The sequence below is a fragment of the Pelophylax lessonae genome (genome assembly GCF_965119305.1).
Source record: "Pelophylax lessonae genome assembly, chromosome: 5".
NCBI lineage: Eukaryota > Metazoa > Chordata > Amphibia > Anura > Ranidae > Pelophylax > Pelophylax lessonae.
This window is the reverse complement of record NC_138772.1, coordinates 118,421,910-118,448,999: the sequence shown is the minus strand read 5'-3', so window position 1 is coordinate 118,448,999 and position 27,090 is coordinate 118,421,910. Positions and strand designations below refer to the sequence as shown.

General features: G+C 43.2%; 1 protein-coding gene across 1 annotated transcript in view; it reads left to right on the top strand.

The window, feature by feature from the left end:
* LOC309555883 (cryptochrome DASH) overlaps positions 1 to 27,090 on the top strand; it is a 327,950-nt gene that overhangs the window by 272,605 nt on the left and 28,255 nt on the right. The window contains exons 4-12 of the mRNA XM_082258055.1: positions 14 to 107; positions 2,701 to 2,831; positions 5,282 to 5,430; positions 5,904 to 5,992; positions 8,988 to 9,061; positions 18,388 to 18,477; positions 20,672 to 20,751; positions 22,879 to 22,938; positions 25,087 to 25,244. Of these exons, the coding sequence (XP_082114181.1) occupies positions 14 to 107; positions 2,701 to 2,831; positions 5,282 to 5,430; positions 5,904 to 5,992; positions 8,988 to 9,061; positions 18,388 to 18,477; positions 20,672 to 20,751; positions 22,879 to 22,938; positions 25,087 to 25,244 (925 nt within the window). The remainder of the gene's footprint in view (positions 1 to 13; positions 108 to 2,700; positions 2,832 to 5,281; positions 5,431 to 5,903; positions 5,993 to 8,987; positions 9,062 to 18,387; positions 18,478 to 20,671; positions 20,752 to 22,878; positions 22,939 to 25,086; positions 25,245 to 27,090) is intronic.

Sequence of the window (27,090 nt, the reverse complement as noted above, 5' to 3'; positions counted from 1 at the left end):
TTTATTCATACAGCAATCTGCTATTGAAAAGAGGTCACCCAGAGGATGTCATTGAAGATCTAATCAAGCAGTTGGGTCCTGTGACTGCTGTTGCTTTCCAAGAAGAAGTATGTGTCACCAGTAAACTACCAGTATGCTTGTTAGATTTATTCCATGCTGTGTTTCATCTAAAATAGTCCAATCATTATTTATTCACCTATCGGAGTTCCACCCTGGGAAAGTTTTTTTAATAAAAATACCCCCGGGACAGTCAGGGCTAGTACATTCCACAATGGCTAGCCTCTGATCTGTCCCGGGTTGAACTTACCTTTTAGAAGAAATACTTACCTTGAAAATGTATTGTCCAGCGCTGCCATCTCAGGTGTGGGCAGCTTGAAGCCAGCGCAATCCTCTTCTGTGTCCTCTTCTGTCTTCTTCGGTCCCACGATGCACTGCGCCGGCCCCGCCGTCACTTCTGGTGCCACAGCGTCATCCCTGCACAGCTTCTGGGCATGCCCAGAAGCTGTTTAGCAAGGTATGACGGCGCCTGCACCGGAACTGACGTCGGGACCAGTGCAGGCGCATTGATTCCTGGGAGCGATGACGTTCAGCTCCCAGGAATCATTGCAAGCCAGGAAGTGACGAATCGCCGTGGCCGCCGAGGGGAGGAAGAGGAAGTAAGGTGAGTATATTTTCTTCTAAACCGGGTAAGTAAAAAAAGAAAAAGAAATTGCGATTATCCATTTGTTTTTCAGGTGACCCGGAGCAAGAAGATGGAGGTAAGTATAATTTTAGGGTGGAACTCCGCTTTAAGCTCTTCCTGCCCAACCTATAGTAATTTTCTATGTACAAAAAGACAGAAAAGCGCCTCTTAAGTGTAATATGCTTTAATCAAAGGGCTGACAGGTTAGACCAGGGGTAGGCAACCTTGGCTCTCCAGCTCTTGTAGAACTGCAAGTCCCATAAGGCACTGCAAGACTTTGACAGCCACAGGCATGCCTCCCCAAGGCAGAGGCATGATGGGATTTGTAGTTTCAGCACAGCTGGGGGGCCAAGGTTGCCTACCCCTGGGTTAGACCATTGCCAGCTCCCATGTAAAGGATAAAATCAGTGCTCATCCTTAATAAAACGTCCTTTCTCAGGTAAGAACATCAAGCAATGCTGTTCCTGTTGCTGGAGGTACAGCCGGCCTGTACATGGTACATAGTGCTTTATGCCTCATTGACACAGGCGCTTACACCCATAGTCCATGAATGGGTCATGTCTTTATGCTGTTAGAGCTGCCAGGTGCAGACAGCTCGTTCATGTCTATGGGAACTCAGCTCGCTCATTCTAATTTGACAATTGTGCAAACATAGACCCTGTTCATTCACAGACTACAGGTTTAAGTGCCCCCTGTGGATTAGAACTTATAGGGAAAGTCATTGTTAGTGGAGCTTTCATTGAGTTGACCTTAAAATGGAGTTCCAGCAGTTTTTGTGTTTATTAAAAGTCAGCAGCTACTGACTTTAAATAAACACACTGACCTGTCCTACGATCCAGCGTTGTGGCCGCCCGAAGCCTCGGTGCTCTCCCTCGGCTCTCCCCCGGTGCCCGCACAGCTGGGTGCGCACTGCGCATACCCGAGTCACGCTGTGCGTCGTGAATGGCCGGGCAATCTTCTGGACCTGTGATTCTCAGAAGATTGCAAGGAGGAAGGGGGAGAGAATCCAGGTACCTGTCAAATCCAGGTACCTGCCCCCCCCCCCCTCCAAAAAAAAATGACATGCCAAATGTGGCATGTCAGGGGGTCAGGAGCACTTAAAGTGGAAGTTCCACTTCTGGGTGGAACTCTGCTTTTAATTGCACATCTAGCCTCTTCTAGGCAAAGTATTGCCAGTGAGATCATATTTTTTAGTCATTTTAGTGCTTATGTTATAATATTTTTTTTTTTAAATAGGATTACTGCATGCTGGCTTGTTTTTTTTTTTTTTATAGTTTTATGTAGTATTTTAATGCTGAAGTTTAGTTGTTTAATTATTTTTTAAATTGGTACCACTGACAGTACCTACATAAATGATGAGTATGCTGGTGGCTGCTCTTTTCCTTTGAAATTCTTCTGTTCTTGGCCCAATGGATACTCCCCAGCTCTGATCTTCAGGTGCTGCGGGTTGTAATACAAGCTGCTCCAGCTCACAGGAAGCTTGTCAAAAGTACAGACTATACCTGCCATTTCTGCCCCCCATGCTCCATTCATAGAAGCTCTATCAGTTCCTGCAATTAAGTGCTCTAAGAATGAAGGAGAGGGTCCTGTCGTTCCTCCATTCATAGAGTGCTTTTCATTCTGGGAGGTGATAGTGCAGACTATGCCTGCCCCATTCATAGAAGCTGTACTATGGATGAGTGCTTGTGACCGGTGGAGCTGATTGTATTAACCCACGCAGCACTGAAAGACTATAGCTACTGGGATATCCAGGGAGCAGAGGACAGATTTCCAAGAACCTATGAGCACATAGGGCACTCATTCAAGTGAGTACTGTAGGACCTTCTTATTTAAACTATCTGGCTGAAGAGCTCATTGGATAGATCTGTAGACAAAGTAGGAGGTTTACACTAAGCCAGTTATGCAGGAATACACCATAAATGATTAGCTGCACTTGATTGGCTCTGCCAAAGTTTTCAGGTTACCCTGTCTGCAAAGAATTTGATTTGTCTGTCTATATTTGTCATCTGTTTCTCCAGGCAACAAAGGAAGAGCTTGATGTTGAAAAGTCCATAAAGCAAGTCTGTACTCGTCATGGGGTAAAAATCCAATCAGTCTGGGGGTCCACATTGTACCACCGCGATGATCTTCCATTCAGGCACATCTCCAGGTACAGGTGTCAGTTGTAAGAAAGTAATTTTAGCATTTGAAGATGATCCTTCATCTGTTTTGCCTTTGTATTATCTTCATCCATCCTTTTGGAAATTACTGTGTGGTATGTGCGTGCTTATTGCCACCTGGGGACTTCTAAAGACCCCCTTCACAGAAGACTTGACTAACAGTTTCTTCTGCCCCCCCAAAGAACTGTTATTGGTCTAGCAGGCCGAAAGGATTGCTGGGGCCCAAATAAGTAATTTATCATTATGCAAAGTGGTAGTTGTCTTGTTGAATGTATAGTGGATGTGAAAAGTCTACACACCCCTGTGGGGGAAGGAGGGGGGGGGGGGATCAGACCAAGATAAACCTGTTCAGTTCCTTTAATGTGACCTATAATCTGTGCAATTCAATCTAAAATAACCTGAAACTGTTGTTTGGTGAACAATATAAAATAAAATACAGTGGTTGCATAGGTGTACACCTCCTCCTAATATGAGGGACTTTTCCATTCCTTTTTTAGTCCTGTACCCTTGCATGCTATTAATTACAACTGTTTTTAGGTCTGGTTCACGCCACAAAAAAGCTCTCCAGATCTGTTCTGGATGTGTTTCTGCATGCGTGGTTATAATGTGTTTTTGATGCGTTCCGGTGCATTTTTTTTTTATTTGTTTTTGGTGCGTTTTTATAGATTCTTTTTTTTTTTCTTCTTTCTTCCTGTGTTTTTTTTTTTCACTGTACTGGGGTCTGGTGTATTTTTGATGCATTTTACCGCATTCCAGTGCAAGAAAAATGCAGCATGTTCTACTTTTTATTTTCTGGAGCTGAAACACCCTGGAACCAACTGCCGGTTTGAACTATGCCATTGGAAACCATATAACTTACTTTTCATGTGTTTTTGATGCAGAAAAAAACACACTGGGCTGCATTTGGTATGAATTGGCTCTTAGTTTCTTTGAATTGCCTTAACCACTTTCCGCTGACCTGGCACAAACATGTGGGCTTTAATGCCAAAGGGATGCATATATGAAGTCCTAGGTGAACACTTTACTGCGCTCCCAGGGACGGGAAGGGATTCAAATATATTTTTCATGCAGTTTTTAAATGTGATTTCCAGTCCACACACCTCAGTGCCTAATGCTGGCAGAGCTAAGTAACTGCGCACTATTCAGCACAGCACAGGTGTGTATTGCAGATCAAAATGGGATTGTGTAACAGACTAGATTTGTTGTGTGGAGTTCACTGGGTGCTATGCAACACATTTAGGCTGGCCATACATTATACAATTTTCTTACAATTTTCTTGTACAATTTTCTGTAAGATTTACCACAAACCACATAATATGAGGTCAAAGCTAAACAACACTTTCACTTGTATCCAATTAGGCTTTGTACTACATAGTTAAAGGTAAATTTCAAGAAAACTGTAACAAAATTGTATAATGTATGGCCAGCCTAAATGTGTTGCATAGCAGACTGGACCATCATACTTGGACACGCTGCACAATTGCTGTAACAGGAGAGAGGCTGTAAGACTATGAACATGAAGCTGTAAGTCCACCTTCTCTCTACAGCTTATCTATTTATGTACTTTCAGTTGGGCTTTAAACCTGCATGTAAAAATGTCTTAAAGTAGAACCTCTCAATCAACATATATTATTCATAATCCTTATGCTGCTAGCCTTAGTAAATATAAGGTATATCATATTTACCTGTCTTTCAAAGTTTTTTGAACATTTCTTCAGTTATTTCCTGGTTTCTGGCATGTGCTAAAATTGTCATACATCCCAGGAGTCTTCATGGGTATGTGTTTTTTTTTTTTTTTTTTTTTTTTCTTCAGGAGGAGGGCAGACAGAGGTTTTCTCAGCTAACCATGCCCTCCTGTCTGCATTCCTGACCTTGTAAAAGTGTACCCACAGTCTGTGTGTACTGTACTGCGCATGCAGTAGATTTTCTAGGGCACCATCACAGTGAGGGCATAAGACTACCTGGCAGTAAATGCTACATTAATTATCTGACCTTACACCGGTGTGACTTGTCATGCGATTTGACAGTTCCATCTCATTGCCAGCGATGAAACTGTTCATATCGCCGCAACTCATGTTGCAGCGATTATGAAAGGTTCCTGCACTACTTTTTACTGATTTCATTAGGTGTTGCATAGAGATTTCTGTTAAATGAGTCGCGAGCCACAATGAAATCGGCAGGGCAAATTGCACCGATGTGCAGCTTTAACATTTTGCTGAAGTAGCACAATTTTAAAGCCGTACCGGTGTGAATGGGGGCTTTCTTAATATGTCTGCGGTTAGAAATGCCGGGGGGTGTTTTTGAAAGTGATTTCTCAACCAAAGAAAGCATGGAGACATGGATGGGTGGGGCAGTATGCTTTGAATTAAAACAATGAAATAAATAGTGTTTTCGGTTTGTGGTGCTCAAACTTAGGTATCATATCTTCCTGTATTTACAGTTTACCTGACGTCTACACCCAATTCAGAAAAGCTGTAGAAACACAATGCAAAGTGCGGCCCACCCTTCAGATGCCAGAGCAATTGAAATCTTTACCAGCAGGCCTGGAGGAGGGTTCCATTCCAACACTAGAAGATTTTGGGCAACAAGGTGAGAACACTTCACCATCTGAATACTGTCACTAATGTCATTCAAATATTAACACTTATTAGTTTATTGTTTATGAACAAACCTGTGTAATCGGTATTATAGAGATTTGTATAATGCACTACTATGGAAGGACCACATTAATCTGACATTTTAAAGCCATATAATTTTATCTCCCTGCCGCTCCATTCCAGCACTACTCCCTTCCTTTGACATTTGGACAAAAAAAAAAAAAATAGTCTTCCCTAAGCTCTGCCTTTTACTCCATTAGAGATTACAGCAGAATGAATCTAGCTGCCAGGTTCAGGCTGATAGTGAATGCAGGGAGAAAGCCGAGGGATCTTGGCACTGGACTCTAGAATAATGTATGCAGCTGTTATCACACCAGTATTCATCAAGTATTAAGTTTCATTTTAGTCATGATAATTCAAAAAATATATAATTACTTTGCTTTTTATTTCCTTCATGTCTCATAGATCCTTTAAGCGATCCAAGAACAGCATTTCCTTGCACTGGAGGTGAATCCCAGGCCTTAAAGAGATTGGATTATTACTTCTGGGAAACGGTAAGTGCTGATGTCTCCGCTGACATCTATACATTTTTATGTGATTATTCAGTATTATGGGTTCTTCTTGAGGCCATATACTTCAATACTGGGCACTTTCACCCCCTTCCTGCCCAGGCCAGTTTTCATCTTTCAGTGTTGTCACACTTTGAATGACAATTGCGCAGTCACAATGTACACTGTACCCAAATGACATTTTTATCATTTTTTTCACACAAATAGAGCTTTCATTTTGTGGTGTGTGTGTGTATGTATGTGTATATGTGTATATATATATATATATATATATATATATATATATATATATATATATATATATATATATATATATATATATATCATGCTGTGACCACTAATATTACTATTGTAACACTGTACTACTCTTGGGAAAAGATCAGGATTTTTTGTTTTGTTTTTTTTTCTCTACTCACTATGATTGCTTATACAGTGAATTGTATTGCTATAAGCAACCATGTTTACTGAATGACATTGAAATTGATTCATTCAGTGTATATTGTTTTGTGATTGGCCACAGCTAATCACATGGTACAAATGGGCTGTGATTGGCTTTGTCTGTACCATGTGATCACTTTGACCAATCATAGCTAGCAACACAGGTACACAGTGAATGGCATGAAAGGAGCCTTACATTGTTTACAGTTGTCATGTGATCTGCTGTGATTGGTCACAGGGATCACATGGGACAGATCGCGCTGCCCGGGTGGGGGTAAGTCATATGACGTCCACCTGAAACAACAAAGGTCCTGCCCATCGCATTTTCTTCCTAGTCTGAGGTGTGCGCCACCGGCGACCTACCCCCGCTGAGATTGGACACAGCAGGAGCCATTTAGCGGGTCTGGTGGACACGATGTCTGCCGGGACCCGCCAATCTTTCCCGAGAGAGGCAGAACGGCGGTCTGCCTATGTAAACAAGACGCTATGCTCTGCGCTACAAGCATGTTACCGTTTTCAAGCCCTTTAAGTCAATATTCAATAATAAACTGTTGTGCTTGTTGAGGTGCTGCTGGTTTTTAAGTCCTTCAGGAAGAACCCTGCAGTGTGACATGGGGTTCTTTTTAGTGTGTCCTGAAATATGCAACATATTAGGGCTGTCACGACTCGTCGACTACAAAAATTTGTCGACGTGCGTGAAAGGCTTTGACGCGTCACGCGTGACGTCACACGCCCCCTGCTCGCATTCCGGCCGGGCCGCTACATTGATTGGGGCCGCTGCAGGCTGCACTGCCCTGCCCCCGGCCCCCGCTGCGCTCCAGTCCAGAGTGTCTGTGAGCGGCATGACATCCCGGAGGCGAGCGACGCTCTGCACACTGAGGCAGTGATGTGGTTGCAATGCTCTGCAGGTGCAAAAGTTAGTAAAATGCCCTTTTTTTTCTTTTTTTTGATTGTTGCCACATTTTTTACATTTGTTATAAGGGCGGACAGAGAAGTCGCAATCTTTGTTCTATGAAGTGTAATAGAACGCCATGTGACCCTCATTTTCATTTCTCATTGGACTCAGCTGAGAGTGATTGCCTGAGACTGATATTTATTACTTGTCAATAAACTCTGTATGGTGGATTTCCTGCGCATTTCTAGTTATTTGAAACACAACTCCAGGGTAGGCAGTACCCCCTCCCCCCTCAGTCACATGGTCCCCTCAACATGATTATATATATTTTTTAATATACAAAATGTTATCGTCTCTTTAAAGCAAACCTATCCATAGAGATGCATGGAGACTGTCATCCCCAATCCACTCCTGAAGATGCAGGTTGTCTGGCTGTCACAATGATAAGATGATGTATACGTTTCCTATATATATCCTGTCCCAGATAAAGGATACCATGTATTAAAGCAAGAGGATAAACATGACAGCCAAGTAACTAGCATTTGCAGAATGTGACGTTGCTTTGACAGCCTCCATTTTTCTCTGGTGACAGGTTCACTTTACAACGGAACTTTACTGTATGAGCGTCACAAACCAAAAAATGCTATTTAATTCATTCATTAATTATATTCAAAGCAACTCCTCAAACCATCCACCCATGTCCCCATCTATCCATCCAACCACATCTCCATCTATCCATCCATTCAACCGTGTCTCCATCCTTTCATCCACCCGTGTCTCCATCCTTTCATCCATCCACCCGTGTCTCCATCCTTTCATCCATCCACCCGTGTCTCCATCCTTTCATCCATCCACCCGTGTCTCCATCCTTTCATCCATCCACCCGTGTCTCCATCCTTTCATCCATCCACCCGTGTCTCCATCCTTTCATCCATCCACCCGTGTCTCCATCCTTTCATTCATCCACCCGTGTCTCCATCCTTTCATCCATCCATCCGTGTCTCCATCCTTTCATTCATCCGTGTCTCCATCCTTTCATCCTTCCTCTGTACTAGGTGGGAGAGCTTACTGAGGGGTCTGTACTGGGAGGGGGGCTTACTGAGGGGTCTGTACTGGGAGGGGGGCTTACTGAGGGGTCTGTATTAAATACAGGATTAATTAGCTAATCAAAAAACACTCAATTAAGCAAAAAAAAATAAATAAATAATCGTTAGATTAGTCGACTAATCGTAAAAATAATCAATAGATTAGTCGACAGACAAATTAATCGTTAGTTGCAGCCCTACAACATATAGATATGAATAAATGATCACTAATGATTAAACATGGATGGAATGACCACAATGATCTTATCAGAATTTTTCGGCCCCAGCAGTCTCCAGAGATGTAGAAATGTTCAGCCAATTCTGGTGAGCAACAGATGGACTTGCCATTGGTTTTGAAAGCATGATCAGTCCTTGTGTGGTCAGCTACTAGTTTACTAGTATTGGCTTTTAATAATGACCATATTAGGAATTACCAGTTTTATTACTATCATGACAGTACGTAGCAGATAATGATTCTTTATGTACTTTAAAACTTGCCTTTAAATGCAGATTGCCTTTAGAGGGAGCTCTAAACTTCTAAATTGACTTCTGCCTTTTTCAGAATCTTGTGGCTTCCTATAAAGATACACGAAATGGACTAATAGGAATGGATTATTCAACCAAATTTGCTCCTTGGTATGTACAAAAAAATATATTTTTCCATGTTATTTTAAAATGTTTTAATTTACATACAGTTCATTTTAATTTTATATCCTGCGTGTGTGTGTATGTGTGTATATATATATATATATAGTGCTCAGCATAAATGAGCACACCCCCCAACAGATTTGTCAGACAACCTTTACTTACCGGGCCATTAATTGCAACCAATATTTGTTCAGTTGCACACATGAAGTATTTTTCCTAACAAATTCATTCAAGAATTTGTTGCAAAAATGAATACACTCCAATAAAAGTCTTGGGAGCAAAGCTAAATTTTAGAGCACAAAATCCTAATTAACAAGAATTCAACTACTGGTGAGTCTAACTATTTATTAAACTGGTGTTTATTATAAAGTTTATTATACTTTTATAAAGTTTAATAAACTTTTATAAAGTTTATTATAAAAGGGCGTTACTTCACAAAGAAAACCCCTTCCGATTTTATGCTGTCAGCAATGGCAGCACATGGAAGAGAAAAAGGCCTGAGAAAAAAAAATGGGCTACAAGAAGATCGGCAAAGCTTTACTGATCAGTCAGAATACTGAAGCAAAAGTGATACAAAAATTTAACAAGGATGGAACGGTAAACCTCTCACAAGTGTTGGCCCCGGTCCTGGCATTGCTACGTCAGCGGGGGGATGGCTGTTCTGGGCTACCTGGATGACCTCCTCTGCTGCCCTGATGGACGATAAAGAGATCACTATACAGACCCTGAAAGAGTTTGGTTGGCCCTCCAAACTACTAGAAGTCGGCTCCGATTCCATCCAGAAAATTGGGATTATCTGGGTCTGTCTCTGGATTCAGCTCTAGCCAAAGTGTTCCTTCCTCTGAACAAACTCCAGCACTTGCATGGTGTGATTCATATACTACTGTTCTGCAGATGGGTGCTGGGCCTGATGGTATTTACCTTCGAGGCGGTTCCATTTGCACAGTTCCATACGAGGTCCCTTCAAAGGGAGATCCTGGTGAAATGAGACACGTGTCCGAAGTCTCTGGACAAATCAGATTCGGCTGAGCCGGGTAACCAGGGGGTTCGTTGTCTGATGGCTTCGCTCTCTGGCTCTTCGGCAGGGCCTCCACCGGTGCAGACGACTCTACCGCCAGGGGATCTGAACTTGGTGCTTTAAGTTCTCCAGAAGCCTCCCTTTAAGAATATTCGGGAGATTCCCCTGCTTACACTGTCCCAGAACTTGCCTTTATGGTGGCTATTACCTCTGCTCGCAGGGTGTCGGAGCTGGCAGCGTTATCTTGTCCTACCCCCTATCTGGTAGTCCACAAGATATGGTGATTCTTTGCCCATGTCCGTCCAGCCTTCCTAAGGTAGTCTCTGATTTCCATTTTAATGAAGACATTGTGTTGCCTTTCCTTTGTCCCAGGCCCAAGCAACCTAAGGAATTTTCTTTGCATGCCTTGGATGTGGTTCTGACAATTCGGGTGTATTTGGCAGCCACTGAGTCTTTTCTGGGGTCAGACTCCCACTGTTTGTGATCAGACAGGCCACAAAAGGGCTGTCTGCTTCTTTTGCGACCATTTCTAGATGGATCAGACAGACGGTGACTCAGGCCTATTCTAACATGGGTCAGGTTCCTCCATTTCCTGTAACGGCGCACTCTACTTGGGCGCTTAGTGCTTCTTGGGCCTTCCGTCATCAGGCGTCAGTGGCACAGGTTTGCAAGGCAGCCACTGGTCGTCGGTGCACACTTTCACTAAATTCTACTAAGTGGATGTGTTGGCATCTATGGATTCTTCCTTTCCTTTGGCCGTAAAATTTTGCAGGCTGCTGTTTAGAGGGTCTGCTCCCTCTTTTTGGGGGTGTATTGTTCAGGTTGGGCTCCTGTTTACCTGGTTGGCTATTGTGTTTTTTAGCCTTGGGATTCTTTTGTTGTCCCACCCCTCATATTTGGCATTGCTTGGGGACATCCCTATGGTTCTGAAAAATGGAGAGCTGTGTCCATCAATGAACGAAAGAGAAAATGGGATTTTTGACTTACCGTAAAATCCATTCCTTGGAGTTAATTCCCTCTTTGGGGGTGTACTGTTTTTCAGGTGGGCTCCAGTTGTTTTGGTTGAGCTCCTGTTACCTGGGAATTTTTTTCTTTCTGTTCCTACCCCTTGTGCTTGACACTGCTTTGGGACGTCCCAATGGTCAAGAAGATCAGGAGCTGTGGCTGTCAATTAACAAAAGTGTAAATGGGATTTTTGACTTACCGTAAATCCATTCATTGACGGACAAAGTGCCCACCCCTCTATGGAGTTTTAATACTTCTGACACTGCTTGTTGTGTATACCACCTAAGACGGCCCATGGCATAGCCAAATCATTTTTTGTTTTTTTTCTTTCTGCTTTGTGCCCTACTCCTGTAAGGGGAAACATAACCCTATGGTTCTGAATAATGGAGAGTTGTGTCCATCAATGAACTCTGAGAAATGGATTTTACGGTAACTACAAAAATCTAATTTTTGTCAGAATTTTGGAAATTGTTCATTGAGATATTGGTTGAAATCTTACTTTTCAAAAGGGGTGTACTCATTTATACTGAGAGAGAGAGAGAGAGAGAGAGAGAGAGAGAGAGTGTGTATATAATATCATTTTGATGTTCTACTATTCCAGCCTTTCTTAAACCTTTTTTCTCTAGCGCTCATTGACAGACGTAGTCCTCGGTGATACACCACCTTCGGGTTATGTTGCCTCCACAGGAGCAGGACTAGACAGGAAATTAAAAAGCTCTGGCCACACCCTAGGGGCAGTCCCAGAGGGTATATCCTCTCTCTCTCTGCCTCAGCAAATCAGTTATTTTCTGTCTAGTTAGGAGTAAGGACCTAGATACCTTGCTGGGATCTTAGGTCCTGGCAAGAATTTTTTTCTTAAAGGATTTTTAGACAGCTTTTTTTCTCCAGTGTTCCTGTGAGATCTTCAAGCAAGAAAGCTGAACTGGGCGACGGGCTGGATGTTGAGATCCGGTGGTCACCCCAGTTCAGCCTACGAGCGCGTGCAGGCCATAGCTCCGCGCTGGGTCGGCCGCGACAAAGTCCCATTAAAAGGACTGAACCCGCGAGTTAAACGTCTCGCTGAAACGCCAAAGACCATGAGTCACGGCGTCCGTATCGGTCGACAGCCCTCCCGCCCCGGTGGAGAGGGGTACTGTCAGGAGTTGGTGCCCGCCTGGTTCCGGTATGGTGAGTAGTATGTTCCCCCTTTTTCCCTGACGGGTTTTGTGGTGAACGCGGGCCCCTCTCTGTATGGTAAGAAAGAGTCCTTTCTATCCTATAACATGTCACAAATCCTCCTACTTTGAGTGTGATTTTATGTGTGCAAAAGCCAGGAGGCTTGGTTTGGGAGCTAACAATCTATTGTATACATGTTTAAAAAATGTAAGCTGTGGCATTCTGGGAATCTTATGGGTTAAGTATAAGCTACCTACCAGTCAGAAGCCACGGACATGTAGACTGCCTTCCAAATCAGATCTCCAGCTATTAGCAGGCCTCCCGAACGGCCATGCGGTCCGCCAGGGCCGGTACCGCCAACCACGCCAGATCCCCATGCAGAGAGAGTGTTGTGTGCCCTGCAGCACACCGCTATTCAGTATAGGCCGCCGCCATTTTTTTGCTGGATCGCACGAGCCGCCATTTTGGCGTAGCCTCGTGTCTCCAGCATGGGGGCGGCCATGTTTGAGGTGATCCTACACCTCGTGGAGCTTGGGGGAGGCGCCGGAAGGCGTGCAGAGGGGCGGAGCCGCCTCCTTTCTTCCTGGGCAGCCAGCCAAAAGACTTCCTGTTTGTCAAGACAGCGCTGTAAGCTGTTGCAGTTTAACTCTGAGCATCAAGTGGTGAGCCTGGGGGTCTATCTCTCTCTCTCTCTCTCTCGATCGATAGGGATCCCTAGCAGGTAACACTAAGGGGCTTTTTGTGGCGCTGGGGGTCAGAGAAAAAAAAAAAAAAAAAGTTTTTTTTCTTTACTTTTGAATTATATTATCCAGGAAGTAACTGGAGTTATTATGGACCCTGCCACACATATTCCCCCACCTGTTTCCCTCGAGGGGGCCTCGGGACCCGCCGGTGCACAGAGTATAGAGTCATTTACAGCAATTTTGGAGTCTATGGTGGCTCGGGTGGAGGCGGCCTGTCAGGGACGGGGGTCAAGGAAGCGACCCCCGCCTACCCCTATACTATCTGACACCTCTGACTCAGATTCAGAGATGGTCACTGCAGTTGCAGGTTCCTCTGCAAGGGCTGTTATCCCAGGTAAAGCCCCCTCAGACAGTGAGGAGGACGCTTCTTCTCCTGCTATAATTCAGGAAGAAGCATTGGTGGACGCACTAGTTGTGGCAGTGCAAGAAACCTTAAAACTTGAGGCTTTACCGGCAGAGGCAACTGAAACAGAGAGGCCTTTTGGGACTAATAAGCCCATCAAGACGGCGAAGGCTTTTCCTGTACCTAAATGTTTTGGTAATCAGATTAAAGGAGAATGGGAGCATTCTAAACGTACCTTTACTATTTCCAAGCGTATTGCTAGACGCTATCCGTTTGAGGAATCCATCATTAAGAAATGGACGGTACCACCAGTCGTGGATCCGCCTATTGCCAGGCTGAATAAAGCCACGGTTATTCCAGTGGAGGACACTTCGTCCTTTAAGGATCCGGTGGATCGAAAGATAGAAGCAGAGTCCCGCACTATCTTTTCTCTGATAGGGTCAGCATTTAGACCAGTAATTGTTATTGGTCTAGTTTCCCAGACACTTACGGAATGGGCGAAAATGGTACGCCAAGATCTTAGGGGAAAAGATATTCCCCAGGAGACATCTGATTTGATGGAACAGATCATACAAGGGCTACGGTTTATCTGTGACGCAGCCTTGGACACTACTCCCTTGTTAGGGCATGCATCTAAGTTAGCAGTGATCCTCAGACGTGTTCTGTGGTTAAAATGCTGGTCAGCTGACCTAGGTTCCAAAAAGACCTTGACCAATCTCCCTTTTCAGGGGAATCGTCTATTTGGGGCCAACCTAGATGAAATCATTAAGGATGCCACTGGGGGCAAGAGCACTTTTTTGCCACAGGCTGCAAAAGCTAAGGGACCTCGCAACAAGCGAGGACCTTTCTTTACCGCCCATAAAGGGCGCCCGGCTGGTACTCCCGGGAAAGGCAAGACTCCTCCAGGAGGGTTCAAGAAGGGCTGGTCGGACAAGCAGAGGACCAACCCAGCCAAACCCGAAGTAAAGGAGTACACAGCCTGAAGGTGCGCCCCCACCCGGTTTCAGGGTGGGGGGACGTTTTCACCGGTATTCAGGACATTAGATCGAGCATCAACCACTACTACCGGTGCGATTCTTCCCTTCCAACATTTAAGTACCACAGGAAGCGGTAGTTACCGTTCCCTGAATAGATCTTTTCCTTTACCTTTTCCTAAGATTAGTCCCGATACCTCACAGGAATCGGATCTGATTGACCAGATAGGCCAAGTAGCCTCTAGTCGGGTGACTTCGGTCCCTGAGGTTCAACCAGAAAAGATCAGCACTTTTCCTGATAACTATCAGGTATCTGATAAATGTGTGGGAACAGAAAACGACCAGACTTTCTCGGATGGTCGGGGCCAGATAGCTCTAGGGACGCCTGGTTCAGATCCAATCAGCGCCAGTGGTCCTAGAAATTCTAGGCTGGCCTCCTCAAGCCGGCCTGGCCGACTTGGACATGTTAGTCGCAGACGTTCCGTGGGAACTTCGTCTCAGGGAGTGTCTGTGGTCTCAAGGACCAATTTACCTTCGTGCTTTACAGTCGCTGGTTTTAATGGCCTGGCCATTGAGACCCAAGTACTGAAGGACAGAGGTTTGTCTACTTCAGTCATTCCTACCCTTATTAAAGCAAGGAAAGCGACTTCCAGCAAAGTCTATTATCACACATGGAAGACTTATATTGCGTGGTGCGAATCTTTAGGATTTCCTCCACGTACCTATTCGGTGTCTCGAATATTGGCCTTTTTGCAACAAGGGGTTGAGCAGAAGCTAGCCTTGAGCACCATCAAGGGTCAAGTTTCAGCATTAGCAATCTTCTTTCAGAAACCTTTAGCTACCAAATCCTTGGTGCGGAATTTCATCCAGGGGGTGCGGCACCTGGCTCCTCCAGTCCGCGCGCCCTTACCGCCCTGGGATCTTAATTTGGTTTTGTCGGTTCTACAGAAACCTCCCTTTGAAAATATCAGGGAGATTCCCTTGCTTACTTTATCCCAGAAGGTGGTCTTCTTGGTGGCTATTACTTCTGCTCGCAGGGTGTCAGAACTGGCTGCATTATCATGCCAGTCCCCATACCTAGTGATTCATAGGGATAAGGTAGTACTTCATCCTAAGCCATCTTTTCTTCCTAAGGTGGTTTCAGATTTTCATCTGAATGAAGATATTGTACTACCTTCCTTGTGTCCTCAGCCCAAGCATCATCGGGAACATGCGTTGCATTCCTTAGATGTGGTTCGGGCAATCAGGGTATACCTGAAAGCTACGGAATCATTCCGTAAGACGGATTCACTTTTTGTGATCACGGATGGCCCCAGAAAGGGTTTGCCTGCATCTGCCGCGACCATTGCCAAATGGATTAGACAAACGGTGGTACAGGCTTATTCTATTAAGGGTCAGAGTCCTCCGTTCCCTGTTAGGGCGCACTCCACTCGAGCGCTCAGTACTTCCTGGGCCTTTCGCCATCAGGCGTCAGTGGTCCAGGTATGTAAGGCGGCCACTTGGTCGTCGGTACATACCTTTACAAAATTCTATAAAATTGATGTGACGGCATCGGCGGATGCCTCATTTGGCCGCAAGGTTTTGCAGGCCGCAATTTGAGGAGACCGGTGGTCTACCTCGAGGGTTTTTTTCTGTTTGAAAAAAAAAAAAAAAGAAAAAAAGAAAAATTTTTTCTCTCTTTTGTTGAGTCTCATCATTAAGGATGAGCATTGTAAACTTCTAGTTGGCACCGGTTGGGCCTTCTAGATTGGGATTTGATTTCATTTTCCCACCCCTCAGTTGTGATACTGCTCTGGGACGTCCCGAAGGTGGTGTATCACCGAGGACTACGTCTGTCAATGAGCGCTAGAGAAAAATTGATTTTTGTAAAATCTTACCGTAAAATCCTTTTCTCTTAGCTCATTGACAGACGTAGTCCCCGCCCCTCTGTTTTTTTGAGTTGGGTTGGGTTAAAATCTCTAAAGACTGCTTTTTCATATAACTGATTTGCTGAGGCAGAGAGAGAGAGGATATACCCTCTGGGACTGCCCCTAGGGTGTGGCCAGAGCTTTTTAATTTCCTGTCTAGTCCTGCTCCTGTGGAGGCAACATAACCCGAAGGTGGTGTATCACCGAGGACTACGTCTGTCAATGAGCTAAGAGAAAAGGATTTTACGGTAAGATTTTACAAAAATCCATTTTTAGCATTCAGGAACTCTTGCAATACATTTTAGGCCTTGGGGAACCTCTGCTAAAAATTACTACAGCTCATGGTACATTAGCATGATCAACGATATAAGACATAAGAATCAAATGAAGAACTGGGAGTATGACCTATTTGACACACAGGGCAGCTCAAAACAACAAACTTGCTTTCATTAATTTAAAATGAAATGGATAATAAAAACGGCAAGTGAAAGTTTTAACGTTGAACACACACGGTCAGTGGAAAAATTTCCTTCTTACATTGGTTACCAGTGAAGGAGGACAGCTTGACGTAAGTTGTCGTTGGGAGAAGGGCTCCATTACACTGGTGGTAAGTTGGAAGAATGTTTCTCTTACAGATGGGTAAAAAGATAATTGGTATCAGTGGGTCCTTTTCTGAAAATCAGAAGTTGCTCATTGCTCAAGGAAACCACTGGAAACCTCAGGAGGATCTCCAGTGTTTCACAGAACCCTGGTTAAATAAGACTGCTGTAGGAATGAAGCATTGTAGATGGTGTATGCCAAGGGACACCAGCTGTAGTGCAGGTTGGAAAATGAAACTTTAACTTTGGTTGGCATCCAACTTTTCTTTGCTTTTATAATATATGCTGCAGAGCTTAATCACACTGTACAAACTGTGGCATAAGCATTTCCCTCCCACTAAAGGAAAGCATTATAGAGTACCCGAGAATCCAATATGGATGTTTACAGTAGCCTGGTCATAGCAGTGTATATGAGTTTTTTTAATAAAGCTGGCCCTCATTCCTGTTAGTAGACCCATTGGTTGATGCTCCAACCAAGGGAGTGTTAAAGCATACAAAGATTTTATTTATTTTTTCCCCACATGAGCACCAGATTTATGCTGTGTTCATACAAATTAAACCTTAATGTAATTTGGTTGTCCTGACACACTCCAATCACCAAGAACAGCTAGATGTTCATAGTTCTGTTGTGTTTAATAGGTCATGCCAAGTTATTAACGATAAATGCCTTTTTATAGGGCTCTGATATATCTGAATAGAGATGAGCTTGGGTGACCTCCAAACTAATCTCTAACTTCCGCTCTTTTAAACTCCATGGAGCTGTGGGCCGGGTCCTAGTCTCAGTCCCATTGAAGTTCCCTGGTTAGGGATCCACTTATTAGATCGAAGGGTAAAATTTCCTCTAATGATTTAGCAGATCTCTGTTGTTTTGGGAAGAAAAAAAGAAAAGAAGGTATTAAAGCAGATTCACCCTAAAAACAAACTTCCCTTCTCCCCCCCCCTTCTGCTTTTTTTTTTTTTTATGAAAAGCTTTTGGTCCTGCCTTCCATCTACGACCCTCCCCTAGGCAAATGATGTTCACTGTGCTGCTGTGCCTCCTGGAATATGTACTTCAAATATCCTGGGAAAGGGGTGCTAGTAGCTCATCATAAGGCGGCCCATTGGCTAACCCCTAAGGAGCCAGCAGCCTCCTGATTACGTCACACACAAACATGGCAGCACAGGATCCAATCAGTGGCAGAAGAAAAGGGGATCTCAGCAGGACAATGCTAGATCTTCTATGTGGGTGAGTATCTGATCTTTGCTGAACCTGCCACCTGGTAAGCAGAGGTTAAAAAAAGATCTTCATCCTTTTTTGTAACCTCTGTTTACCAGGTTGCAGGTTTAAATAAAAGCCAAATGACCATTATCCATACTTTACCCTGCAAAGCATGTCTACCCTGATGTCCGCTACAGCTCTGTAGCATTGTAGCATAAGGCAGCATGTTATCTTCGAGTGCTAGGTTTGTTTCTGACCATTCAGTGTGATAAAAATTAACTGTACTTTTTTTCATGGAGAAAGCAATGTATTCTGCCTTATACAGTAATTCAGAGTAATGATTTTATGATTATCAATGTAACTGTTTTACAGGCTTGCTTCTGGCTGCATTTCCCCTAGATATATCTTTGAGCAGATCCGCAAATATGAGAAAGAACGAACTGCAAATCAAAGTACATATTGGTAAGGGAGCGAAACAGTTTCTTAAATATACTTTCCGTAGGTTTCCTGGAATACAGAATAACAACATATGTCCTCATTCATCATCAATTCCTTTGCAACTTAGTGACCACATAAAGGAATCCACAACTTGTTCCCCTTGATCTTAAATAATAAAATGGGGCATATGGGGGGGGGGGAACATACATCAAAAGTAAAATTACTGAAAATTGCACAAAGTGTACATTGTATGCATAGTGTATACCAGTATATTCCTATCCTTTATTTGCATTCCATACATGTTCATTAAGAGACCAATCATGTTGAGCAAAAAGTGAAAGAACATTCGTTGCTGTTTTCAGCAGCCTTCACCATGCAGATATCACAGTTCAATCGCAACCATTTAATTGGCACAAAGGGAGGAAACATTCACATGAAATCTATACTGGTATACTGGCCGTGATCAGTACAATAACATGTAATGATTCCAGGATCACATACATTTATCCTATAGCCAATGTGCATGTATGGTGCATGTCTGCATTTCCCATAATATAACCAGAGAATCTGTGTGGTGTGTAATTTTTTATTTTTTATTTTCTTATTCTGTTGAGTTTAAAGAATTTCAGTACACGTAACCTGCACCTAATTGTTCAGCAGAGAATCCCTATGTTTATAACAACCTCATCCAGGGGTTGAGGACAAAATTCCTTGGATTGTGCCACACTAGGAGTGGCGGGGCCTGCACTGGCACTGCATCCTGGACAATTTGGAAACACCTGGGTTGTATTAGTATCAAACCTGAGGATTCCCTGATTGTGTTATGGGGACCAGCTATATGCAAAGGTCAATAGCCTGATTATAATTCCTTTATTACACAACACATTAGAAAATGAGCAACATTCTGAAATGTTTAAACATTCCAGTGCATAAACGACATTTCTTACATGGCTGTCTGTTAATGATGTTGCTTGTAAATTAGGCTGGCCATGTACTAGTAGATTTTCAAATTAACTTTCCTGTGAATATTTGAATGTAATTGCTGTATGTCAGTCTAACCCCTCTAGCGATTGGATTTTTCAATTGAACTATCTTTTTTAAACCTAGGTTCACACTGAGGCCGTTTTGAAATCGTGAGAGTTCAGCTGATTTCAAGCCGGTATCACAGTCCGACTTCAGGGGCTTTTGACAGACATCTGTGCAAGTTACCAAAAGTAGTACGGACTAATTTTGAGAATCAGTGTGGCACCACAAAGTTGGCGTCGCACTGATTCGGATGGTGCAGTTGCTAGAAATAGACATGTTAAATCAAACCAGTGTGAATGTGGGCTAAATGAAAATTCAAGTAGTGTATGGCCAGCTTTAGACTAACCCCACTATGTCTTTCAGCTGTGGCATAGAAAATTTGGTACATTGTAGACACAGACATAAAGGAAATTAATGCAGATGGGGTTCTCTGGAATGATTGTAAAGTTAATATGGGGATTAAGGCCTCATTCACACATTTTCACTTTAATGGGTGCATAGGAATGCGCAGAAACGTATGCACAATTGGTGGAAATTTTTTTGATGGAGCCTGTTCAAGTTTGTGCTCTGCGATGAAGGGCATTTTTTACAAATGCTCAGGTCCGCTTTTTTTGTCTTGTTCCAGTTTTATGTATTTTTAGACCATGGAAGTGAATGTCAGCCAATCAGAACACATTTTTATACCCCCCCCCCCCCCCTGGTAAAAAGCCACTCTCCTAAATACCTGCCATATGCTCACAAATCAGAGCAAGATGGCTAAATGACAGACGGTGAGGCTTAATGTCCGCATGGAGGGAAACCGAGGTCCTCTGTACAATTTGGTCCTGGGATCCATGGGACATGAGATATGGCCTGAAGGCTAACATGAGTGCCTACAGGCACCACAACATATTGTACCTGCAATTCAGCATTACTGTTGCCGAAGGCTAGGTTCACACTGCTACATTCACGTTTTGATCCGACTTTCAGTGCGATTATGGGGCCAGAATCGTTCTGGATCGCACCAAAGTAGCACAGGATCCTTTTCCAAAATCTTGCTGCATTGATGTAAACAGACACCATTAAATTCCCTTGTCATGCAATTCTGGGTGACTTAGGTCATATATGAAATCGCACTATTGTGAACCAGGCCTTTGTGCACGTTTTGGTTCACTGTTCTACTGTTTAAACTAGTTTTACCTTTCTTTTCTAGGGTGATTTTTGAGCTTCTTTGGCGGGATTACTTCCGTTTTGTGGCTCTAAAATATGGCAGAAGAATTTTCTTTCTGAGAGGTAAGATGCTTCCAAAGATGTTTTATTTAGATTTTTTCCATAGTCCTTGGAAACTGAAATTCTTTGCAAGTCTCTATACTGTGTCTAGGAGTACATAAATGAGCACTGAAACTGAAAAGAGTGAGCCATTCTTTCAGAATTGTGATCTCATTTGCTGCTTGGCTGCATCTCTACACTCTGTGAAACCCAAATGGACAGCCATTCAGAGCAATACCTTGTCTGAGGTTCCTAGGGTATATATGAATGAACAACAAAGGAATATTGCGATTGTGAGATATAAACAAAAAAAAAAGCTGCACTACTCTTGTGATATTTTCCACAATGAAGGTTATTGCCAAAAACCGTGTTGCACTAAATTAAAATCAAATGTAACCAATCATTGCATCCAAGTGTCAAACTCATAAGTGAAAAGTCTAAGGGTTGTGATAATAGGTAAAAGAAAAATTCTGTGTTCCAGGTTCAAATGGGGTCCCTTCACCTTGTGAATTCACTGCTATCACATACAAGATGTACTCTTACCAGAGAGCATAGACCTCTTATTACAGGAGGTCACAGTAGGCTACTGTGTATCATCCAGGAATATGGGCCGCTTCAAACATCCAAGGATGCGGTTGCACTTCACAGGCATCAGGCCATCACATCTGGTAGTATACATACCTGTGCCACTTCTCTTTACTTGGTGAGTGGGATCATCCTCTCCGGAATGTTCTTTTCTTCCTTGTATAGTCTCAGATTTCCTCTGGTCTGAGAAGAAATCTGAGACTACACAAGGAAGAAAAGAACATTCCTGAGAGGACAATCCTGCTCACCAAGAAAAGAGAAGTGGCACGGGGGGGACACTACCGGATTTGACGGCTTGAGGCCGGTGGAGTGTTACCGCATCCCTGGATGTTTGAAGAGGCCCCATATTGCTGGATGATACACAGTAGCCTACTGTGACCTCCTGTAATAAGAGGTCTCTGGTAAGAGTACATCTTGTATGTCATAGTAGTGAATTCACAAGGTGACGAGGATCATATTTGAACCTGAAGCACAGAATTTTTCCTTATAACCTATTATCACAACCCTTGGACTTTTCAAATGAATATTGGTGTTTTTGCAGGAAAGCAATAGAAAAAATAGAAATGTCTGTGTTCAGTGGGATAACAATAGAAAACCTACCCCATATGGGCGAGGGTTGCCACCATCCCTTCCACATACAAATATACTGAGATTTTAAGGGCAACCAAACAAGTTTAAACATTAGCATAAAAAACTTTAATTTTAATGCATTTTAAAATACCAATATTCTTGAAAAATCTTTACAGATATTCATATCGCCATGTACAAAATTGAAAATCACAGTAAGTCAAAAATGTGGTTTGACCAGATGTTTACAGGATTCACAGCTAGTACTGGGGAAATTTCAGCGTGTTTCGAATTAGATCGATGTACAATTCTTCATCAGGCAAAGTGTACTATGATATGATGAAAAATAATATCATTAAGAAGTTCTTATAAAGTTATACAGATCTCAAGACATGATTTTCCCATGAGATTTACAATGTATAAATGACCTTTTTGTGTCCTCCTAAGCCACTACATGGATCCCCATTTGCCACCAATGTGAACCCAGAGATGCAACAAAACCTCATAGGGACAAAAGAGCTGCTGCTATATAGTTAAAATGTAAAAGATAAAATTCAAAAACTCCGAAAGGACCTCCTGACCATTCAATTACCAAACATTTGGGGGGGGCTGCAGGCCCCTAAAGTCCCATGAGAGGAAATCTGTGTATTTGTATGTGCTCAGTGGGATTACAGGAAGGTAATAACACAAATGTAGGTACTTGCAAAGTACTAGCTGTATTGAATGCCTTCTAAACAAATGAATAACTGCATAAATGGTTGATAATCATGATGAATATTATTATTACTACTATAATTTTTTGCCTGCCTAAAGTTCAACATTAGGACCGTTTTTCATTATATGGGATTATAGCTACTCGGCTCTAAACAATTTAGTTGTAAAAGCTGTGTTAATTGTTTACTACAGATAGCAACTCTACCTGTTCCACCGTAAAAATGTATAGCCAAACTGCATTTCTTTTAATATTGAGTACTATATTTAACATGTTTTAATATTTAGGTCTTCAAGATAAAGAAGTCCCCTGGAAGAAAGACCAACAACTGTTTGATGCCTGGAAAGGTTAGTGCAGCTTTTACCTTTTTTTTTTTTTTTTTTTTTTTTTTTTTTTTTTTTTTTCAGTAGAAGATAACACACGAGTAACCATTTTAGGTTTTGCTGTATTAAAGTCAATGGATCCACAGTAGAGGTTGACCGATATAGTTTTTCAGGGCTGATACCACTTTTTCGGCCACCTTTCAGGCCGATAGCTGATATCAGGTGCTGATATTCTGTACATTTTTAAACACTTCCCTTTTTTAATTTTTATTTTTATTTTTTTTCCTTTTATTTTTTACACTGTCCTTTTTTTAAATTTTTTTTATTACTTTTATTGCCATCACAAGGAATGTAAACCTCACTGTGACAGTAATAGGCAGTGACCGGTACTCTTTATGAAGGGATCTGGGGTCTATAGGACCCCAAACCCCTCCTCTACACTTAAAAGCATTCAAAATGCCAAGTTTGGCTGTTTTCAATACTGCCTTTAAGGCTCCAGTAACCAGAAGTGATGTCATGACATTGCTTCCGGGTTTCTACATGCGAGACCCGATCAGAGCCGATTCCGGCTTTGTTCGGGTCTTCGGCCAGCCGGCAGACATGTTGGCTGGCCGCTTGGGCCTCCCGGTGGGACGGGAGACTTGGGCGGAAGGCGGCGAGAGGGGGAGTTTCCATATGATCCCCCATACCCAGAAGCGCTTTTTTTTTTTTTTCACAGCCACAATTGAGGAAGGAGTGGCGAGGAAGGAGTGGCGTGGAAGCAATGTGAAGTTAAATATAAATGGCTGGGGGTGTGGGCCTTAAAGAGACTGGGCAAAATGACAGTGGTGTGTGTGTTTTTTTTTTTTTTTTTTTAGCATTTTCATTAAGTTTGTTGGTACTTGTAATTACTGAAGTTCACGATATGGTTAAGGGTGGGCATTGGTGCCGAGCGGCCGCATGTTTGTGTGCACTATGGCAAAAAACAGCTGTGCCCGGCACATGCACCCTGTGCACTTCCAGAAAAGTTACCGGCGGCTAACAGCTCCCTATCACTGCTTGCGATCACGGGCTTTCCGATCATGTGACCGCCATCACGGCGGTAACATGATCATAAACCCCACCCTGCCTCCCAGCTTACAAAACCCCTTAAAGGACTGGGAGGTGCCAGGGGCAAGGGGTTAAGTATCCATGCACACTTGGCTTTAACACTGCTACTACAGGAGTTTTGGGGGTTTTTTTATCCTGCCTGTAGAAGCAGCTCAATGTTCTCCTTTGTGTCCATGCACATTAGGGCGTTTAGGGGCATGTTTCGAAAGGCGAGATTAGATGCAATAGAAAAAAAAATAGAAATCACAAGTGTGTTTTTGAGAGGCGTTTATAGGCAGGAAAAATGCTTAACGTGGCTAAACACACATTTAGAGCATTTGACGTTTTCAAGTGTACATTAATTATAGTGCTAAATGAGCAGAGGGGAATGTTTTTGTGAAAAAATGCTTATAAAAGCAAAAAGTTATATTGGAGCTTACGTGTTCTTTAAATGTGGCAATGAAATCATTTTTTTCTTAGTTTTCACCTGGTGATCCTGTCAGTTTTCTGTCCTAGGGTGACAGCGCTTGCTTACTGTACTATATCTATGGATGAACAGTGTTTTCACTCTAGGACAGGAAATGTTTTAGGACTACAAAACTCCTCCACCTCTCCTTATCTCCATATTATTGAGAGAGGGAAGGGGTGTTCTGTAGACCACAATGAACTGGGCAGGGCTGATCACATTTTTCAGGATTTCAGTGCAGCACAGAATGTTATGAGCTCACTGGATTTCTGGAAGGTTGGGTATTTTTCTACATTTGCAGCATTTTTAAAGAGACATGGGAAAATGAAGAGTTCTTTGAAATTATTATTATTTTTTTATTTTTCTTTTCATACATTTTATTGATGTATGGAGGTTGTAAGTGGATTACTCTTTCAGAGAACGGAAGCAGAGCAGAGGGCTGTGTCTCACAGCACCTTGAGAAGATATTCCATTCTAGCAGGGCATCTACATGGCGGCAGTGATGGCTGTGCAATGAATTGGGGGCTAACCTTCTTTATTTTTTTTATTCATTTCTGCCCAGGGACCTTTGTAGACTATATCTGCTACTGAATGAACCTTGCACCTAACAGTTGTCTTTTGCCTGTATGTTTTAATAGAGGGCCGTACTGGAGTACCTTTCGTTGATGCTAATATGCGTGAGTTGGCAATGACTGGATTTATGTCAAATAGAGGACGACAGAATGTGGCCAGCTTTCTCACTAAAGATCTTGGAATAGACTGGAGGATGGGTGCTGAGTGGTTTGAATATTTACTGGTGAGATCCTTTTGAACATATAAATATAACTCTCGTGACAATGCGGCCTGTAAAGGCCTGTCTTCCTATCCCAAAGCACTGTGTGCGATGGTGCATCAGATATCACATTAGCTCACATTGAACTGAAAGGAGTTGTAAAGTCAAGAAGGTTTTTTTTTGTTTTTTTTTATCCTAATGCATTGTATGCATTAAGATAAAAAGCCTTCTGGGTGTAGCAGCCCACCCAGGACCCCCTAATACTTCCCTGTGCTCCTTCTATGTTCAGCAATGTCCATTAGTATCTCGACCATCCTGGGACTCTCCCTCCTTATTGGCTGAGATAGAGCCGTGGAGTCATTGGCTCCCGCAGCTGTCAATCAAAGTCAGTGAGCCAATCAGGATATAGAGAGGGGGTGGGGTCGAACGGCAGCTCCGTGTTTAAATGGGGACACAGAGCTACAACTTGGCTTGGGTGTCCCCATAGCAAGCTGCTTGCTGTGGGGGCACTCGATTGGAGGGAGGGACCCGAGAAGAGGAGGACCTGGGCTGCTCTTTGCAAAACCAACTGCACAGGGGAGGGAAGTATAACATGTTTCTTATTTAAAAAAAAAAAAAAAACTTTATAACCACTCGAACTATTAAATAAGGTAGTTGGACGAGTGGCAAAACATCGTCAGCCTTACAGAACAAGTCCAGCTGTATGTGACTACCTGCTACAAGATATGCCATGACCTTGATAAATGATAACCTTCCTATTTGACATGGCAGCTAATGCAGCCCACACAAGGGTTGAGAGATAGATGACACATTCCAAAATATACTCAACATAGCTGATGAATGTACAACCTTTTTATGATTCCTAAATTAACTGTTATCTAGCAAACAGATTCAGTAGGCTTTTCGCTAAGCTTCTGATTGGGACTACATCATTAATTCTGTTATGAGAAACCAAATCCAGTGGGGGGAAGAAAAAAAAAAAGAAAACGTGAACATCCCTTAGCAGAATAGCAAGCTCCCTGCTCAAATTTTTGACAGGGCATGCCATATTTTTTTTTTTAAGCCCGTGGCGTGTGAAACACACTCAAAAGACTTACCCCTGGTGCATAAAAAGTGCACACACGCAAACATGAAGAACACAAAAGCTGCACAGGGTGTGCGAATGGTCTGGCCTCCGAAGAGGTTGGACCTATACCTTGATCCCCCGGGGCGCAAGACTCCTGACGGGGACTGAGGTACTTCCTATGGTTTGCCTGGCCGGAACCTGGCAAACCCCGTTCTCTAGGGGGACTGCCGAAACAGCCCACCCCAAGTACTGGGTGGGGCTCCCCCGAAAGGAGACCCCATGAGAGAGGGTGAACTAAGCCAGAAGGCCATGTCCACCCCCTCCCAAGACGTTCAAGGTAGGCCCGAAGACCCACACCGTACTTGTCGTGCAGGAAGAAAAGGTGAAAGTGAAGTGACACACAACAAAGAAAAACACACACAAACAAAAAGGTGGGGAGGGGGAAGTGGAGAAGTGAATTAGTGCCAATGTGAAAATACAAAGGCAGGCCTTCCGGCCGGAATAAAAACTCCTCTGGTCTAAGCCAAAAGGCCTGGCCCAAGAGGCAGGTGCAGAAAAAGTGTGTGTGGTGCAGTGACCAAGGTGCCGAAAAACTCAAGGCGAGCTGCCCCTCACCAGTGAGAATTAAGGCACCCCTTGGCTGCCACCCCAGGGGCACGTACACCACGGGCTTGCATGCCATATTGTCCTACCACTCAGTCACATTGTAGACATTTTAGCAGGTATTAGCAAAAAAAATGGGGATTTATCACAAACTCAGTACACTGTTTTAACTTACAGTTGTAAGTATAATATCCCATAGTA